This window comes from Xenopus tropicalis, chromosome 3 (genome assembly GCF_000004195.4).
Source record: "Xenopus tropicalis strain Nigerian chromosome 3, UCB_Xtro_10.0, whole genome shotgun sequence".
NCBI lineage: Eukaryota > Metazoa > Chordata > Amphibia > Anura > Pipidae > Xenopus > Xenopus tropicalis.
Window position 1 is genome coordinate 141,890,223 of NC_030679.2, and position 20,453 is coordinate 141,910,675.

At 45.6% G+C, this 20,453-nt stretch overlaps 1 protein-coding gene across 1 annotated transcript; it reads left to right on the top strand.

The window, feature by feature from the left end:
• Positions 1 to 231: 231 nt before the first annotated feature.
• LOC100135382 (uncharacterized loc100135382) lies at positions 232 to 17,514 on the top strand. The gene is made up of 6 exons (NM_001114048.1): positions 232 to 478; positions 3,545 to 3,702; positions 6,610 to 6,881; positions 10,319 to 10,376; positions 12,615 to 12,791; positions 16,130 to 17,514. Exons 1-6 carry the CDS (start codon positions 319 to 321, stop codon positions 16,223 to 16,225), a joined length of 921 nt encoding a protein of 306 aa, NP_001107520.1. The 5' UTR covers positions 232 to 318; the 3' UTR covers positions 16,226 to 17,514.
• The last annotated feature ends 2,939 nt before the right edge of the window (positions 17,515 to 20,453 follow it).

Sequence of the window (20,453 nt, forward strand, 5' to 3'; positions counted from 1 at the left end):
CTTCCAGTGCACAAAACCAGAAGATCATAGAAGAAGTTGGCAGAGGGGGCACCGAGGAAGCTTCCAGTGCACAAAACCAGAAGATCATAGAAGAAGTTGGCAGAGGGGGCACCGAGGAAGCTTCCAGTGCACAAAACCAGAAGATCATAGAAGAAGTTGGCAGAGGGGGCACCGAGGAAGCTTCCAGTGCACAAAACCAGAAGATCATAGAAGAAGTTGGCAGAGGGGGCACCGAGACAAGACTGGCACAGAGGGACGTCATTGGATATACAGAGTGACCAACATATAAGAAACAAGTGCAGCTCCTTGGCCAGCGACATGCACCTTACACCTGGTGGGGCCCCCGACTGGTGCCCGGACCCCCGAGTTTTAAAAGTTACAGTCGGGGGTCACTGCGTCCAGAAAGAGACCCGATCCCCGGTGTCGCGTGGCTCCAGAAGGTACCTGATCTGCTTGGATTTGCTGTGCCTCTGTATAGGTGAGTACAGGTGCCCGTATTAGCCAATGAGAAAGCATGAAACTATTGGCAGATCATTGTAATACCCCTGTTGGTGCACTATATACAAATGATGATGAGTTATTGATATCTAGCTGCCCTCAGGCGATTGTGCCAATGTGTCAGTTGCTCTCTGTGACATATGTCCTTTTGCCCTTGTGTCAGTCACTTTCCGTGCGTCCATATGTCCGTGACAAACACATTAGTCATTGTATTGGGAATCCCCTATATAGAATTACATTCAAAGTTAAGCAACACCTGCATTTTGTTTCCTTACTGAGATATTAGCAAGAGCTTTATTTCTTAGATACCCCACAGTGGCTCTATCAGCGAACCCCCCGCTTCTGGGCGCCCATTCTATAAAAAACAAACTAAACTTGAGGTTAAACACGGGGTACTTTAGTGTAGAGCCCCCCCACTTACCAAGAACAAGACCTGAGGAAGGGCCGCTCCAGATGATTAATCTCTAAAGCTTCTTAATTACTGTAAATCATAGAGGCACGTACACCCTATGTGGGGAGAGTAACAGATGTACGTGGGTCACAAGAAACTGATAGGCTAAGTGTCAACTAGTCTTCAGTGCAGTAACCCATAGCAACCAGCCAGCAGTTGGCTCTGAGTAGTGTAGAGCAAAGGTCTGGTCACGAGGGGTTATTCTGTTGGTGTAAAGTTGCACTGGCAAAGGTAGTTTAGGGACATTCTATATGAGTAGTGTTAGATGTGTTCAGCTTAAAGTCCCCTTAAACAAGGTTACAGATATATAGAAACATTGGGGTAACAGTCACCCCGCTATAGTTCCAGGGGTACCCAGGGCACAAATAAGCACTCACCCCAAATCCCCCCCTAACTGGCCTTCAGGCTGGGCCCCCTTAGCCCATAACAAGGTTACAGATATATAGAAACATTGGGGTAACAGTCACCCTGCTATAGTTCCAGGGGTACCCAGGGCACAAATAAGCACTCACCCCAAATCCCCCCCTAACTGGCCTTCAGGCTGGGCCCCCTTAGCCCATAACAAGGTTACAGATATATAGAAACATTGGGGTAACAGTCACCCCGCTATAGTTCCAGGGGTACCCAGGGCACAAATAAGCACTCACCCCAAATCCCCCCTAACTGGCCTTCAGGCTGGGCCCCCTTAGCCCATAACAAGGTTACAGATATATAGAAACATTGGGGTAACAGTCACCCCGCTATAGTTCCAGGGGTACCCAGGGCACAAATAAGCACTCACCCCAAATCCCCCCCTAACTGGCCTTCAGGCTGGGCCCCCTTAGCCCATAACAAGGTTACAGATATATAGAAACATTGGGGTAACAGTCACCCTGCTATAGTTCCAGGGGTACCCAGGGCACAAATAAGCACTCACCCAAATCCCCCCCTAACTGGCCTTCAGGCTGGGCCCCCTTAGCCCATAACAAGGTTACAGATATATAGAAACATTGGGGGTAACAGTCACCCCGCTATAGTTCCAGGGGTACCCAGGGCACAAATAAGCACTCACCCCAAATCCCCCCTAACTGGTCTTCAGGCTGGGCCCCCTTAGCCCATAACAAGGTTACAGATATATAGAAACATTGGGGTAACAGTCACCCCGCTATAGTTCCAGGGGTACCCAGGGCACAAATAAGCACTCACCCCAAATCCCCCCCTAACTGGTCTTCAGGCTGGGCCCCCTTAGCCCATAACAAGGTTACAGATATATAGAAACATTGGGGTAACAGTCACCCCGCTATAGTTCCAGGGGTACCCAGGGCACAAATAAGCACTCACCCCAAATCCCCCCCTAACTGGCCTTCAGGCTGGGCCCCCTTAGCCCATAACAAGGTTACAGATATATAGAAACATTGGGGTAACAGTCACCCTGCTATAGTTCCAGGGGTACAATTCTGGTTTTGTCAGTTTCCCATTCTATGACATGCACCATGATGTCATACTTACCACAGCGATATAAGTTATTAATACGGGTATGGGACCTGGGATTTTAAAGATAAAGGGTCTTTCTGTAATTTGGATCCCCATACCTTAAAAGACATTTAACCATTAATTAAACCCAATAGGGCTGTTCTGCCCCCAATAAGGGGTAATTATATCTTAGTTGGGATCAAGTACAGGTACTGTTTTATTATTACAGAGAAAAGGGAATCATTTAACCATTAAATAAACCCAATAGGGCTGTTCTGCCCCCAATAAGGGGTAATTATATCTTAGTTGGGATCAAGTACAGGTACTGTTTTATTATTACAGAGAAAAGGGAATCATTTAACCATTAAATAAACCCAATAGGGCTGTTCTGCCCCAATAAGGGGTAATTATATCTTAGTTGGGATCAAGTACAGGTACTGTTTTATTATTACAGAGAAAAGGGAATCATTTAACCATTAAATAAACCCAATAGGACTGTTCTGCCCCCAATAAGGGGTAATTATATCTTAGTTGGGATCAAGTACAGGTACTGTTTTATTATTACAGAGAAAAAGGAAATCCTTTTTAAAAATGTGAATTATTTGCTTATAATGGAATCTATGGGAGATGGCCTTCCCGTAATTCTGAGCTTTCTGGATAACAGGTTTCTGGATAATGGATCCTATACCTATATATATGAAATCTACAAGTGTGCAAAGAAATAGGCTAGTAATGCTCCACTGCATGTTTTTGGTTTCTGTACCAGCTGAAGGCAACCGCAGCCCTTTGGCAAGAAAGATCTGTGCCCATGGTGTCTCCCCATCTTCTGCTGATTCCCAGCACGTGCTCTGGGCTGCTGATTGGTCCCTCTGTGCTTAGGGACCAATCAAAATGTACAATTCATAATGGTGATGATTTGCCACAACTCCTAAGCTTCTCAGCAGCAGCCCAGAGCCCACTGAGCATGTGCAGTGCCACTGACACACAGAAGATGGCCTAACAAGATGGGGAGCTGCTGGGGGTATATATTCTTATATACAGTATTTCTACTTCCTACTCACTAGGATTCTGCCCGTCATTGTTACCGACTCAAATAAAGCTCTTCATCAGGTTTCAGCTGATCCGTACTCTCCTTTCTTACAGTCTCTATACCCTTCCTCATATGCGAGTTGGGCGTGGTGGCCCCTATTCACCGGGGGTTTTTCTGCGACGACACTACAATCCAATTCCCCGTCATCCACCAGGAAACCATTAGCGACACGGTACTGATCAGCGTTGGGATACTCATCACCGGGGTGACGGTAAGTACCAGAACTCCTGTTATTCACCTTTGGGCAATGGCTGACCAGATCCAAGATGGCCGGCCACTGGGGGGGGCAATTGGATAGCCTGAATCATTACTGTTATAGGGCTGCTGGTACAGTAAGTTTAGTATATAAAATACTCAAATGTATTCTTTGTTGAGGTTTAGTTCCCCTTTAACAATGCAGCTGGGATTTTGTACAGCTAAATATGGGTCACACACCTGGTAGGTCACAGTTTTATTGTCAAAAGCTGTTTTGCTTCCAGCGAAAGAGCCTATTGGCTTTGCCCATAAAACGCCAACTTGGGATTTTAAAGGCTATCGAGTTGCCGGGCTGGTGGTTTCGAAAGTCAGAACGGACGGTGGGCAAAATTGAAAAGGAAATTCAATAAAGGGTTTGTTTATCTTTAAATAAACTGAGATCATTTGCAGTTGGTCTTCATTTTGTATAATGTGTAGGGTTGTTTTTTTTTTCATTATTTGTTCGACGGCTCTCCAGTTTGGAATTTCAGTAGCTTTATGGTTGCTAGGGTTCAAATTACCCTAGCAACCAACGATAGACAGGCTGCAATATAAATAGGAGAGGGTCTGAACAATGATAAAAATAGTTTTTTGGCTGCCAAGTGCAAGTGACCCCCTGCCCTTGGAAACAGACAGAAGAAGAAAGCAAACCATTTAAAAACGATGAAAAATGACCAACTGCAAAGGTGCCAAGAATTGCTATAGTGTATAACATGATTAAACGTGAACTAGCCCTTTAAATATAACAATAAAGACCAATTGGAAAGTTGCTAAGAGCGGGTCAGTCTATAAAACACTAACCCCCATATGTTAAAAAAAAGGCACTAAGTTTGCCCAGGAGCAGCAACCCATAGCAACCAATGAGATGTTTGTGTTTGAACAGGTGACCAGTACAAGCTACCTGCTGATTGGTTGCTGCGGGTTACTGCTACTGGGCAAATTGGGGCTGGCTCCCCTAGGGGAGGCCAAATCCGTGGGAGCAGGGGCTCCACCTCAAGGTCCAATAGAGTAAGTTATAGGGTTAGTTCATGGATCATGGACCAATAGGGGAATGGCTGGTAATGACCAGGGTTTCATATACTAGAACCAACATCAACTCTTGTGGCTGAATGGAAGCAAATCCCACCAACAATGTTCCAACATCTTCCTGGAAGAGTAGGGGTGGTTATAGCAGTAAAGGCAGAGGCCACTCCATATGAATGGCCTTGGGTTGGGAATGAGATGTTGGCCAGGCAGGGGCCACTCCATATGAATGGCCTTGGGTTGGGAATGAGATGTTGGCCAGGCAGGGGCCACTCCATATGAATGGCCTTGGGTTGGGAATGAGATGTTGGCCAGGCAGGGGCCACTCCATATGAATGGCCTTGGGTTGGGAATGAGATGTTGGCCAGGCAGGGGCCACTCCATATGAATGGCCTTGGGTTGGGAATGAGATGTTGGCCAGGCAGGGGCCACTCCATATGAATGGCCTTGGGTTGGGAATGAGATGTTGGCCAGGCATGGGCCACTCCATATGAATGGCCTTGGGTCGGGAATGAGATGTTGGCCAGGCAGGGGCCACTCCATATGAATGGCCTTGGGTCGGGAATGAGATGTTGGGCAGGCAGGGGCCACTCCATATGAATGGCCTTGGGTCGGGAATGAGATGTTGGGCAGCAGGGGCCACTCCATATGAATGGCCTTGGGTCGGGAATGAGATGTTGGCCAGGCATGGGTCTGGATACCATATAGTGTGTAAGGTTGCACTTGTCTGCACTTTAAGGCCCACAGCTGTAATTAGCCAATCACAAACCATCCCTCGGCACTGAATTCCATACGCCCCCTGCTGTCACAGGGCAAAGAACCTTCTCAGTTACTGAATGTCCCCTTCCCTCTAGCAGTGGCAGTAGGGGACCTTTTTCTGTATAAACAACCAAGTAAAAATATCTACGGATAATGATCTGTACAGCGAGTATTTGTGTATATTTGTCATTTCCCGTGAGAACAAACCAAATCATGACAGCCACCAGTAATCACCAGTAAAGCATATTTGCTTCTGACCCTTCCAGGTCCATCTCTAGTTTTGGGATTCGGGACCTCCCCTCTCATCCACGGAGGCAGTTGTCTGTCTGTATTGAGGAGGATGTGTCCTGTACTGCCATAGGATCCCCTTTACATTCATATATTACCAGCATTGCCAAAGGAACTCCCATCCCCCATAAACGTCTAATCCTTGTAGGCATCTCATTTGCTTCCAACTACAGGCCACTGGGCTGCTGACCATAGGGCAGGATGGAAACTCATTAGAGAGGTGGTAGAACCAACTGGAGAACATATATAATCCAGAAGGTGGAAGAACCAGTAGCTCTAAGAACAGTAGCTGTGTGCTAGATGTATCTATAGGAAGAAGGTGATGCCAAGGGCTCTTCGGCCTCTAGGCAAACCGGTTCCAGTTAATCGAGTTCATGTGGAGCTTTTACATGAGAAGGGGTCTTCTGAGCTCTCGTACTTCTCCACAAAACCACATCCTTCATAAAAAGCCATAGTCATAGAATATGGGGCTCAGCCAGGAAGTGATAGGATGTATCATTACTGGGAAACCACACAATTTCCCAACGTTCTTTCTTTCTCAGCCAACACACAAAACACACACACACATATGGAGCCCAGGACTTGTTGAAGGCATTACATATACTTTGTTGCAAAGGAAGGAGGGCAGCAGGGGCCGGGGCCTATTTTCCAGTCTCATGGTGGGCTAGTCCAACCTTGGGTACCTGGTCTTCCATGTTGAGTAGGCACCTACTGGGTGTTGGACGGCTGCCTGTGCTATGTATGGGAAGGGTGTCTCAGATATAGACCTTGTGTTGTATCCCACACAACTAATGGTTCTTCCCTTCCTCCTCAGATTGCACTGGGGGAATGTTACCGGGTCAGCCGGCAGAATAACTCTAAGTCCCGACCCAGAGAGAGCTACTTAGCTGCTGTCTACTGCCAACTCCTTCCCTTCTTGTTTGGTTCTGCCTTGGGGCAGTCCATAACCAACGCGGCCAAGCTCAGCGCCGGGCGCCTGAGGCCCAACTTCCTGTCGGTGTGCCAGCCGGAAGGCCTGAACTGTACCACCGGGTTCATAGAAACCTACAGATGCACCGGGGATGCGGGAGCCGTGACTGAGGCCCGGTAAGTGGGATTCTGCCAACTCCTGATGCCCTTTCTGCCCATCCAAGGGTGCCGCCATGACACCGGGCACCCTATAAAGTACATGGGTCTATACTGATCTCTATTATACAGGTCAGGGTGCCACTGGGTGCCATTTTAATGCTGAGCTATAACATATAAAGATCAGAGCCAGGCCAAAACCTTTAGGTGCCCAAGGCAAGGGCCCTGGCCGTCAATGCCCACTCCCCACCTTCTACACATACACATCCATCTCCACTTAGTAGCAAGATAGCAACCACTGCCCCATACATTGCCCCAGCTCCGCTCTTGGCCCTGATCCACTCCACTAGGGGGGCAGAACTGTTATGTATCTATGGTCCAAGTGCCCAAATCCTACCACTGTGCCCTAGTTCCACCCTTGATAAGGATTGGTTGGCCTGGCAGTGGGAGCACCTTGGGCCCCCCTTTGCCAAAGCCCAGCAGCAAAGTAGTGAGTGGGCAGAGAAGTTTAAAGTGCAGAAGTGGCTGGGCAGGCAGAAGCACAGGGCCCCCCTTCTATTCTGCATGGCAGTCACGCGGCTGGCCGTTGGTATTAAGTGGCGGGCAGGCTTGCCAGGAACAGGACAAAGCAGAAGCCACATTATCCATGGGAACTAGAAGGGGCCTCAGTGGAGAGTGACTGGGGCATTAATGGAGGGTAAGGAGTAGCCAAGAAAAGGACTGGATTTTCCTGAAAGGAAGTTTAATCAGCGGAACTTTCTGAAGAAGGACTGGGGGGGGGGGGGCACAGACAATGCTGATTAGCACAGCTTACTGGCAGCCAGGGGCACAAATAGCAGCTGCAGCCGCTCACTGACCATAATCTCAGCCATGTTCCGCCGAAGCTGGGAATGCTGGGAATGCTGGGAAGGGGCCATTCCCTAAACTGCACAGAGTGTAGGGAGATGTGGGGCTAAATATAGCAGCATGCATTCTGGGAAACGCATATCTGTCTGTCTGATCTTTCTTTATATCTAACGTATTCTCTCTCTATATTCCTATCTATCTAACCATATGTGTTTCTTTGTCTATAATGATCCTTCCATATATGTAATTTATTATCACTCTTTTTATCATCTGTATATCATGTTTCTAAATATCTGTCTATTATCTATCTATCTACGTATCTATCTATCTCTGTCTGTCTGTCTATCTATCTATCAATCTATTATCTATCCATCTATCGTCTGTCTACTTATCTATCTATCTATCTATCTATCTATCTATCTATCTATCTATCTATCAGTCTGTCTAGATATTGTTCTGTCAATCATCTATCTATCTATTATCTATCTATAAATCTATCTATCTATCTATCTGTCTGTCTGTCTATCTATCTATCTATTATCTATCTATAAATCTATCTATCTATCTATCTGTCTGTCTGTCTATCTATCTATCTATCTATCTATCTGTCTATCTGTCTGTCTGTCTATCTATCTGTCGGTCTCTCTTTCTATCCATCTATCTGTCTATCAATCAATCAATCAATCAATCTATCTATCTATCTATCTATCTATCTATCTATCAAGCTATCTCTATTTCTCTCTGTCTATCTGTCTGTCTATCAGTCTATTATCTATCCATCTATCGTCTGTCTACTTCTCTCTCTCTCTCTCTCTCTCTCTCTATCTATCTATCAGTCTGTCTAAATATTGTTCTGGCAATCATCTATCTATCTATTATCTATCTATAAATCTATAAATCTATCAAGTTATCTATCTATCTGTCTGTCTCTCTTTCTATCCATCTATCTGTCTATCTATCATCTATCTGTCTATCAATCAATCAATCAATCTATCTATCTATCTATCTATCTATCAAGCTATCTCTATTTCTCTCTGTCTATCTGTCTGTCTATCAGTCTATTATCTATCCATCTATCGTCTGTCTACTTCTCTCTCTCTCTCTCTCTCTCTCTCTATCTATCTATCAGTCTGTCTAAATATTGTTCTGGCAATCATCTATCTATCTATTATCTATCTATAAATCTATAAATCTATCAAGTTATCTATCTATCTGTCTGTCTCTCTTTCTATCCATCTATCTGTCTATCTATCATCTATCTGTCTATCAATCAATCAATCAATCTATCTATCTATCTATCTCTATTTCTCTCTGTCTGTCTGTCTATCAGTCTATTATCTATCCATCTATCATCTGTTTACTTCTCTCTCTCTATCTATTATCTATCTATAAATCTATCAAGTTTTCTATCTATCTATCTATCTATCTATCTATCTATCTATCTGTCTGTCTATCTATCATCTATCTATCTGTCTGTCTGTCTGTCTGTCTATCTATCTATCGGCCTATCAGTCCATCTCTCTATCAGTCGTTCTATCTATCGGTCTATCGGTTTATCTATCGCTCTATCTATCTATCTATCTATCTATTTACCATCTATCTATCATACCCCTAACAATTAGTAACCCAGAATGCAAGCTTTATTTAGTACTGTATATCCACCATTTTAGTGTATTATTAACATTTATATATAAAGCACCAACATATTCCGCAGCGCTGTACAATAAGTGGGTTACATACATTGGACATACAGAGTAACATATAAAGCAATCAATAACCGATATAGGAGGGGAAGCCCTGCCCAAAAGAGCTTACACTCTACAAGGAGAAAGGGTTGAGACACAAGGTGTGGGAATGATACAGGGCTGTAAGTGGGGGCTGAGTGTGGTGTGGGGGGGCTATTGTTGTACTACAACTCCCATCACCCCCTCTATCTGAAGTTTATTATTAGGGTAAATATATAAGGAACACACATATATATATATTGCTTGTGTTGCATTAGTTGGTTTGCAGTGAGCTCAGTATAGAAAGAACTGTGGATGGAGCCCTGTGAGAAGGAGAGGGATGGGTGGGGAACAATACGGGGCAGGAGGTGGGGAAGGAGAGGTTAATAGAGGATGAGGAGGGTGGGAGGAAAGTAGGAAGTCACAATACAATGGGGCCATTAACAGGACGAGATGGAAATAGCGCAGGATGGAGTGGGAGGGTTGGAATCAGCACTGCGGTGGAAAGGAAAGGGTTAAAACAAATGAACTGCAACACAGGACAGACAATAGGGGCTTGATGGCTGTACTGGGGGGGGGGGGGGTAGGAGAGAAAGGGCTCACTATACACTGAGGTGAATCTCTTGCTGGGGTGCAGTTATGTACAGTACATGGCTACACAGAAACCGGTGTGGGCTGCAGCGTGCATCTGGCTTACCTGCTACTCACTCAGGGCAGGGTGTGGGTATCACTTATAGCCCCTATGTGAGTTACACGGCGGCACGGAGCACCCCATACACGGCCCAAACACATCGGGGCCTTGTTTATCTCTATGAAACAGAAATTTCTACTTTCTGCCTCCTTTCCTACTCATTGCTCATGTGCGTCGCTCTCGCTTTTGTGTTGTAGAAAATCCTTCTATTCCGGGCATGCCTCGTTCTCTATGTACTCCATGTTGTACCTCACGGTGAGTATTCTGCCTTGCATTTACTGGGCCCTATCTCATCCCCCCATTGTAAGCAGCAGTCCCGCCCTGCTTTATGGCTGAGATTCTAGCTATCTGTATAACAGAGCATTCTGTCACAGTGGCACAGATCCTATCTGATCCCCCCATTGTAAGCAGCAGTCCTGCCCTGCTTTATGGCTGAGATTCTAGCTATCTGTATAACAGAGCATTCTGTCACAGTGGCACAGATCCTATCTGATCCCCCCATTGTAAGCAGCAGTCCTGCCCTGCTTTATGGCTGAGATTCTAGCTATCTGTATAAACAGAGCATTCTGTCACAGTGGCACAGATCCTATCTGATCCCCCCATTGTAAGCAGCAGTCCTGCCCTGCTTTATGGCTGAGATTCTAGCTATCTGTATAACAGAGCATTCTGTCACAGTGGCACAGATCCTATCCCCCCCATTGTAAGCAGCAGTCCTGCCCTGCTTTATGGCTGAGATTCTAGCTATCTGTATAACAGAGCATTCTGTCACAGTGGCACAGATCCTATCTGATCCCCCCATTGTAAGCAGCAGTCCTGCCCTGCTTTATGGCTGAGATTCTAGCTATCTGTATAACAGAGCATTCTGTCACAGTGGCACAGATCCTATCTGATCCCCCCCATTGTAAGCAGCAGTCCTGCCCTGCTTTATGGCTGAGATTCTAGCTATCTGTATAACAGAGCATTCTGTCACAGTGGCACAGATCCTATCCCCCCCATTGTAAGCAGCAGTCCTGCCCTGCTTTATGGCTGAGATTCTAGCTATCTGTATAACAGAGCATTCTGTCACAGTGGCACAGATCCTATCTGATCCCCCCCATTGTAAGCAGCAGTCCTGCCCTGCTTTATGGCTGAGATTCTAGCTATCTGTATAACAGAGCATTCTGTCACAGTGGCACAGATCCTATCTGATCCCCCCATTGTAAGCAGCAGTCCTGCCCTGCTTTATGGCTGAGATTCTAGCTATCTGTATAACAGAGCATTCTGTCACAGTGGCACAGATCCTATCTGATCCCCCCATTGTAAGCAGCAGCCCTGCCCTGCTTTATGGCTGAGATTCTAGCTATCTGTATAACAGAGCATTCTGTCACAGTGGCACAGATCCTATCTGATCCCCCCCATTGTAAGCAGCAGTCCTGCCCTGCTTTATGGCTGAGATTCTAGCTATCTGTATAACAGAGCATTCTGTCACAGTGGCACAGATCCTATCTGATCCCCATTGTAAGCAGCAGTCCTGCCCTGCTTTATGGCTGAGATTCTAGCTATCTGTATAACAGAGCATTCTGTCACAGTGGCACAGATCCTATCTCATCCCCCCATTGTAAGCAGCAGTCCTGCCCTGCTTTATGGCTGAGATTCTAGTTGGTAGAAGGGAGGCCACCTTACTATTTATTGTAACATGGAATCAAGGATCCCAGACAGGCCCATAACACTATAGTTATAATAAATACTGTGTTTAGATCCCACTGTAATAATGAAGCCGACTATAATGAAAAGCAAATACGCGGCTGAGCTCTAATAGAGAGACAAGGTTATATAAACCCCCAGCCAAGGTCAGTAGCTGTGAGGAATCGGTGCACGGCTGGGGGAAGAGAGGGCAAGCTTGGCCCTGGGGCTACCAGACCGCTCGCTCTAATCACCCCCCTAATTCCCAGCAGCTGTTCCCACTCTCAGCAAATGAGATCAATATGCGCAGTTCAAGCTTTGGGGCAACAGCCGGAACCAGCAGTACAAATAATAATAACAAAGGGCAGACCAATACAGAAGAACCACATTTACTCCAAACCGGATCACCAGTTTTCTTTTAGTATGTTATAGAATGGCCAATTCTAAGCAAAGTTTCAATTGGTCTTCATTATTTATTTTGTACCGTTTTTGAATTATTTGCCTTCTTCTTCCGACTCTTTCCAGCTTTCAAATGGGGGTCACTGACCCCGGCAGCCAAAACCTATTGCTCTGTGAGGCTCCAATTTTATTGTTATTGTTACTTTTTATCACTTATCTTTCTACTCAGACCCTCTCCTATTCCTATTCCAGTGTCTCAATGTAGCTCTACCATAGCAAGTCCCTGGTTGCTAAGGTAATGTGGACCCTAGCAACCAGATAACCAAAATTAGGATTCCGTTCGGTATTTGGTAGAATCTTTCACAAAGGATTCGGCCAAACTCAAAAATAGTTGAGCCACCCAGTAACCCAATTCTATGTTTTTCTCCCCAGTTTTATCTACAAGTGCGGCTGACGTGGCGTGGCGCTCGCCTTTTGCGCCCCCTGGTGCAGTTCGTTCTGATCCTCGTGTCCCTATACACCGGTTTCACCCGTATCTCTGACTACAGGCACCACCCGTCAGATGTGGTCGTTGGTTTCCTGCAGGGGGCGCTGGTCGCATACTGGGTGGTAAGTGCTTTACTGATAACTAGTGATGGGCGAAATGTTTCGCCAGGCATGGATTTGTGGCGAATTTCTGCGTTTCACCATTGGCGGATTGTTTCGCGAAACGGATGAAAAAATGTGCTGCACGCGGGCGACAAAAGAATAGCCGCGCGGCAAAAGAATAGCCATGCGACAAAATAATAGCCACGGGCGACAAAATAATAGCCGTGGGTGACAAAAGAATAGCCGCGGGCGACAAAATAATAGCCATGCGACAAAATAATAGCCACGGGCGACAAAAGAATAGCAGTGTGTGACAAAAGAATAGTCGCGGGCGACAATTTTTTTTGCTGCACGACATTTTTGCCGTTTCGCTAATTTTTCTGCCATTTCGCGGATCTTTTGAAAGATTCGCTCATCACTACTGGTAACCTTTGAAATTTCCCAATATCACCCCGTGGGAAGCCACACGTTTATCTAGATAATTCACCAACGACGGCTGCATGTAATTAAATCCACACACAACAGAACCGGCCCGTTAATATGAGTGGTTCCACACAGTGAGTCTGTTACGGTTTTGTGGTTTTTACTGGAACCCACTTCCCAGTTTTATGAAAGTACCTAAAAGCTTGTGTTTAGTTCGGCTGAAAGGGTTTAAAGCGCTCCCTGTTCCTCTGAAGTGGCGACTCGCAGCACAAGGGTTTATTCATCCCCAGTGACTGCTTCTCATTATCCAGTGCAGCCACTTTGTTGCCTGTTATGAAATCTGCGCTTTACTGTCTCACTGAAGCTCTTGCAGTAGGAATCCTGACACTGCCAATAGGCATTAACCCCCACATTACTTCTATAAACCCTTTGCTGCATGGTAGTTATGCAGTATTTTATCCTGCTACAGAGGATACCACTTTCCATCTGCACCCCCTGCAGCAGGAAAAAAACTGCAATACCATAGTTCATCATCAAAACCCCTTGCAGCAAGATTAATTCCCTTCCTACTCGTAGAAACCCTGTGCTGCATGGTAGCTATACAGTATTTTATTGTGCTGTAGAGGATCCAGCTTCCCATCTGCACCCCCTGCAGTGTAATAAATCCCACAATACCTCAGCTCCTCATATGAACCCCTTGCAACAAAATGAATCCCCTTCCCAGTTCTATAAAACCTGTGCTGCATGGTAGTTATACAGTATTCTGTCCTGCTGCAGAGGATTCAGCTTCCCATATTCATCCCCTGCAGCAGGATAAATCCTGCAGCACCTCATCTCCCTATCTGAACCCCTTGCAGCGGGATTCATCTCTTTCCGACTTCTAAAAACCCTGTGCTGCATTGTAGTTATAGTATATTAGAATATTAGGGTATTAGAGCATTAGAGTATTTTATCCTGCTGCAGAGGATACCACTTTCCATCTGCATCCCCTGCAGCAGGAAAAAAACTTCAATATCATAGTTCATCATGAAATCTCCATTCAGCAAGATTAATCCACTTGCGACTTCTATAAAACCTGTGCTGCATGGTAGTTATAGAGTATTCTATCCTGCTGCAGAGATCCAGCTTCTCATTGTCAACCCCTGCAGTAGGATAAATCCCACATTACTTCATCTCCCCATCTGAACCCCTTGCAGCAAGATTAATCCACTTGCGACTTCTATAAAACCTGTGCTGCATGGTAGTTATAGAGTATTCTATCCTGCTGCAGAGATCCAGCTTCTCATTGTCAACCCCTGCAGTAGGATAAATCCCACATTACTTCATGTCCCCATCTGAACCCCTTGCAGCAAGATTAATCCACTTGCGACTTCTATAAAACCTGTGCTGCATGGTAGTTATAGAGTATTCTATCCTGCTGCAGAGATCCAGCTTCTCATTGTCAACCCCTGCAGTAGGATAAATCCCACATTACTTCATCTCCCCATCTGAACCCCTTGCAGCAAGATTAATCCACTTGCGACTTCTATAAAACCTGTGCTGCATGGTAGTTATAGAGTATTCTATCCTGCTGCAGAGATCCAGCTTCTCATTGTCATTCTCTGCAGTAGGATAAATCCCACATTACTTCATGTCCCCATCTGAACCCCTTGCAGCAAGATTAATCCACTTGTAACTTCTATAAAACCTGTGCTGCATGGTAGTTATAGAGTATTCTATCCTGCTGCAGAGATCCAGCTTCTCATTGTCATCCCCTGCAGTAGGATAAATCCCACATTACTTCATGTCCCCATCTGAACTCCCTTGCGGCAAGATTAATCCACTTGCGACTTCTATAAAACCTGTGCTGCATGGTAGTTATAGAGTATTCTATCCTGCAGTAAAGGATCCAGCTTCCTATTTTAATCCCCTGCGGCAGGATAAATCATGCAGTACCTCAGCTCCCCATCTGAACCCCTTACAGCAGAATTAATCTCTTTCCGACTTCTATAAACCCTGTGCTGCATGGTAATTATAAAGTGGATTACCCATCTGCATCCCCTGTACTACTGCTCCCCATCTGAATCTAGGGTTGCCACCTCAATCATTTAATACCAGCCACATATTAAATACACATGCTGCATGGCTAATTAGCAATTAATTTAGATGCATGCTGCATGGCTGAATAGGAATCAGTTCAGTCTGCAGAATGCATTTGAATTACTACAGTTACAATTACTATGTGGCTGGTGAAGGTGGGTGAAGTGGCAGCCCTAATTGAACCCCTTGCAGCAGAATGAATCCCCCTCCCAGTTCTGTAAACCCTGCGCTGCATGGCAATTATACAGGGGATCCAGCTTCCCATTTGTAAACGTTATGGAAAACATTTTTGGGGTGATTAAGTGCCATTGGACAGGCACCTGTCTGTCATAATAACACACATTTGGATGGGGGTCCGACCAGAATAGCTGTAATGGGGTGGAGGAGTCGTAAGAAGGAAGCCATGTTGCTAGCAGGAAGTGTGGGGAGTACAGAAATATAATTTTGACATGCAGAGTAGGGATGTAAATAGCAGCGGTTTGACTGTAAGTAGATCTCGGGGGGCTATAAAATTAGCCCTGCACAAAGGAATCTATATATAAGTCTGCGGCCCCTTGGTCTGAACTGTTGCCCTTCTTGTTTGTTGCTGTGGGACAGCGGGAAAAGGAAATCTCTCATAGAGAGGGGGGGGGCTGATTACAATCGCACCCCCAGGGACCGCCAGAAAGTGACGGGAGGGAAGGGTTCTGTTAGCGCAGGAAGAGGCTGTGTATCCTGTTCTCTCACACAGGATGTGCCCCGAGCCAGACACTTGCACTCTCACACATCTCCTCCAGCTCCAGGGGGGTGGGAAGGGTTAAATCTGACTGAAAATGATTTTTCATTTATATTTCTTTGTTTTTTTTTTTTTTCCTCAGGCTTTTCACATTTCCGACCTGTTCCGCAAGAAGAAATCGGAGTACGTCACCGTCCCTCCCCGGCCCGAGAGCCCCGAAACTTTCACCAACTGCTAGGGCTCCGAGGCACGGCGCGAGAGACAGCTTGGTCTGCGGTCAGGGGGGGCCACGCCCGTCACCTCAGGCAGCACTGCCGACCAGCGGAGCGATAAAAGGAAGCAGAGCAGGTTAAAGATGGAAGCCGTGAGGGTTTCGCATCCTGGCGCGTGTGGCGTAACGGTTGCGGCGCGGACTGACTGTTATTGGCTCCGCTGAACATTATCTCCACCAACCAGGGGCAACACCTGCTCCTTTCTTAGGAAGGAGAATATTGTATAGGGGGTTAAAATTGCCCCCCTGCCACCCCCCAAAGGGCATTAAAGAGATTGACAGGGCATCATCACTACAATAAGTGGGACATTAACAGCACTTATGTTCAATTGGTCCTGCACCATAACCCCCCCCCCACCCCCCCAGCAGGACCGGGGGCACATGTATGTTACATATTCTTTCTTATTGGCACTTTTTGCATGCAACTTGCTCATAAAATTGAATTCTCGATGAATTCACGCGTTTCGCCCCCACCGGAACCGGCCTCAGGCTGCATGGTCCCCAATGACCTTGTTACGGCTAGTCTTAAAGGGGTTGTTCACCTTTGAGTTAACGTTTAAGATGTAGAGAGGAATATTCTAAGAATATTTGCAATTGGTCTTCATTTTTCCATATTTGTGGTTTGGTAGTTATTTTACTTTTTCCAGTTTGGAATGGCGGCAGTTATCTGGTTGCTAGGGACTGAGTTACCTTTGCAACCATGGAGTGGTTTGAATGAGAGACTGGGATGTGACTAGGAAAGGACCTGAATAGAAAATAAGGAATAAAAATAATTATAAAACCATAAAAATAAATAATGAAGACCAATTGAAAAGTTGCTTAGAGTTGGCCAATCTTGAAGGTAAACCGCCCCCTTTAAACTCTCCACCAGGAAAGCAGGGATCCCAAAGCCCCCCCATGATGCCCCCCCAGCTGTAACTACAACAAATCCTGCATCAAACAGGTCTAACCAATCGGCAGAACAAACAGCAGAGACCTTCTCCTGCTATGATAGTCGCCCGCACCAGTAAGACATTATCAGTCGATACTGCCACCTCCACCCGCTAGGCAGTTTTTGGAGTTATTACCCATAACTCCACTCTTTATGGAGGGCTGGTTTGTTTTAAAAGAATCACTTCAGCTGCCCGTCACCAATTGGAGCCTCTCAAGTGTTGGTGGAGAATGTGCCCCACCAGAAGTGCCAGGGAATGACGTATATATGTACATTTGTGGGTGAATATGTACAACTGGCTGGCCAGTTCTGCGTAAAACAAAAAGAAAAAAACTGATTTTTTTGTTATCCTTTGTGTATATAGTTCCTGTACTGGCTACAATTGTTATCTGATACCGTATAAAGGGTGATATGAAATCCTCTCCGGTAAAGGCCTGAGTCATTGTGGTGTCGGGCAGGTGCTGTTGTTGCTGTCTGTGCGATGCTGTCATTATCCTGCAACACTGACCTTCCCCTTTAAGCTCGGTTCCTTCCCTTCTGTTGAGTAAACAAAGACGAGCAACTAAATTAAACAAGGGCAGATTTGGTAGGAGGAGGCATCTGCAGCACAATGCAAAGTGAAGCTAAACTACACAGTGCTGGGCAGCATTAAAAAGGCAAGTTATATAGCAGCTGAGGTTGATAAAAGACTCTCCATCAAGTTCATACCTACAGACAGTCCAGACAGGCCCAGACCCAATACACAGAGGCCCAAACAGCCCCCTCCAATAGTATAGACTTGTGATAAATAAAGAAATAGCCTCATGTACATGCTACACCATGTATAGGCTACCTATCCATCCAAATCCAGGCACATATCTATATACATATATATGTTGCAGTATTCATACAAATAGTAGGTGCTTACAACTTGGTTACACAAAAATAAGTTGTACGGTTAGTGTTAGTTGCAGGTTTGTGCAGTTAGTCGGACGGTTAGAGTCAGTTGCAGATTTACACAAAAATACACAGCACACTTATCATTCATCTTAATGAGTTGGGCTCGTTAATCTTCTACAGGCAGTGAGCTCTGATTGCTCATAAGGGTAGCAGGCTACTCATTATATGCTAGTGCACGTAGTATAGTAAAGGTTGTGGTCAGTGTCAGTTGGAAATCTTGCAGTTAGTGTCAGTTGCACATTAGTTTGACAGTTAGTATCAGTTGCAGATTTGTTCAGTTAGTTGGACAGTTAGTGTTCCAGTTGCAGATTTGTGCAGTTAGTTGGACAGTTAGTGTTACAGTTGCAGATTTGTGCAGTTAGTTGGACAGTTAGTGTTACAGTTGCAGATTTGTGTAGTTAGTTGGACAGTTAGTGTTACAGTTGCAGATTTGTGCAGTTAGTTGGACAGTTAGTGTTACAGTTGCAGATTTGTGCAGTTAGTTGGACAGTTAGTGTTACAGTTGCAGATTGTGCAGTTAGTTGGACAGTTAGTGTTACAGTTGCAGATTCGTGCAGTTAGTGGGACAGTTAGTGTTCCAGTTGCAGATTTGTGCAGTTAGTTGGACAGTTAGTGTTACAGTTGCAGATTTGTGCAGTTAGTTGGACAGTTAGTGTTACAGTTGCAGATTCGTGCAGTTAGTTGGACAGTTAGTGTTACAGTTGCAGATTTGTGCAGTTAGTTGGACAGTTAGTGTTACAGTTGCAGATTTGTGCAGTTAGTTGGACAGTTAGTGTTACAGTTGCAGATTCGTGCAGTTAGTTGGACAGTTAGTGTTCCAGTTGCAGATTTGTGCAGTTAGTTGGACAGTTAGTGTTACAGTTGCAGATTTGTGCAGTTAGTTGGACAGTTAGTGTTACAGTTGCAGATTTGTGCAGTTAGTTGGACAGTTAGTGTTACAGTTGCAGATTTGTGCAGTTAGTTGGACAGTTAGTGTTACAGTTGCAGATTTGTGCAGTTAGTTGGACAGTTAGTACCAGTTGCAGATTTTACACTTAAAGTGGCCTACATTTAGGGGTGCCACAGCAGCCTTTACAAGGCCCGGCCAGGCATTTGGGGCACTAATGTGGGCAGCCCAGATGTCGATCGGGCAGGTTTGATTTTCCCGTCGGATCGGGGACCAGCTTGTTGAGAGATATTTTCAGAAGGGCTATTAGACCTGCTCGCTACCCCTGATATTCCGTCTTCCTTCCTGGAATTATCCGCCCCTGCCTCGCCCATTGTTTCCTCCTTCCCCTCTGCACTACTTGCCCCCTGACTTTAAGGTCTCCATTGTGTGCCAGACCTCATGTTCCCTTTCTCCTCTGTCTCAACCCAACCTGCCAGTGGTGGACAGAATTAAACTGAGGGCACATATATATGTATTGGAAATGCTACTGTGGTGCTGCAACCTATAGAAACACATCAGGCCTTTCCATTTATTTTCATTGTCAGTAGCGATGAGCGAATCTGTCCAGGCGAAACGGCGAAAAAAATTGTCGCCCGCAGCTATTTTTTTGTCTCGCAGCTATTATTTTGTTGCCCGAGACTATTATTTTGTCACGCGGCTATTATTTTGTCATGCGGCTATTATTTTGTCACGCGGCTATTCTTTTGTCGCCCGAGGCTATTATTTTGTTGCCCGAGGCTATTATTTTGTCTCGCGGCTATTCTTTTGTCACCCGAGGCTATTATTTTGTTGCCCGAGGCTATTATTTTGTCACGCGGCTATTATTTTGTCACCCGTGGCTATTATTTTGTCACACGGCTATTCTTTTGTCGCCTGAGGCTATTCTTTTGTCGCCCGAGGCTATTATTTTGTCTCGCGGCTATTATTTTGTCGCCCGTGGCTATTATTTTGTCACGTGGCTATTCTTTTGTCGCCCAAGGCTATCATTTTGTCGCCCGAGGCTATTATTTTGTCACGCGGCTATTATTTTGTCACCCGCGGCTATTAGTTTGTCGCGCGGCTATTTTTGGACTCGCAGCAAATTTTTCCGTACGGAATTTTTTCATCCGTTTCGCAAAACAATCCGCCAATGGCGAAACGTGGAAATTCACCACGAATCCATGCCTGGCGAACATTTCGCCCATCACTAATTGTCAGGCCTTAGCTATTCTCTTTTGTAGGAGCCACCATACAGCTTGCATTACCTTTTCTAATCTATGTTGAGGATCCTGTGACAATAACAAATATGGCAGCCCCCACCATAGGGGAGAAGTGTTGTGTTTACACAGTAATCCCAGGTCTCTGTTAATAAGAGAAAGCCTCATTGTAAATCACACGTGAAAACACAGATGTGAGGG

Excerpts from the sequence above, each read along its gene's own strand:
- LOC100135382 (NM_001114048.1), top strand. The coding sequence starts at position 319 with ATGCACCTTACACCTGGTGGGGCCCCCGACTGGTGCCCGGACCCCCGA. Across the intron at positions 479-3,544 it reads TTTGCTGTGCCTCTGTATAG|TCTCTATACCCTTCCTCATA; the intron begins GTGAGTACAGGT and ends CCTTTCTTACAG. Across the intron at positions 10,377-12,614 it reads ACTCCATGTTGTACCTCACG|TTTTATCTACAAGTGCGGCT; the intron begins GTGAGTATTCTG and ends TTTTCTCCCCAG.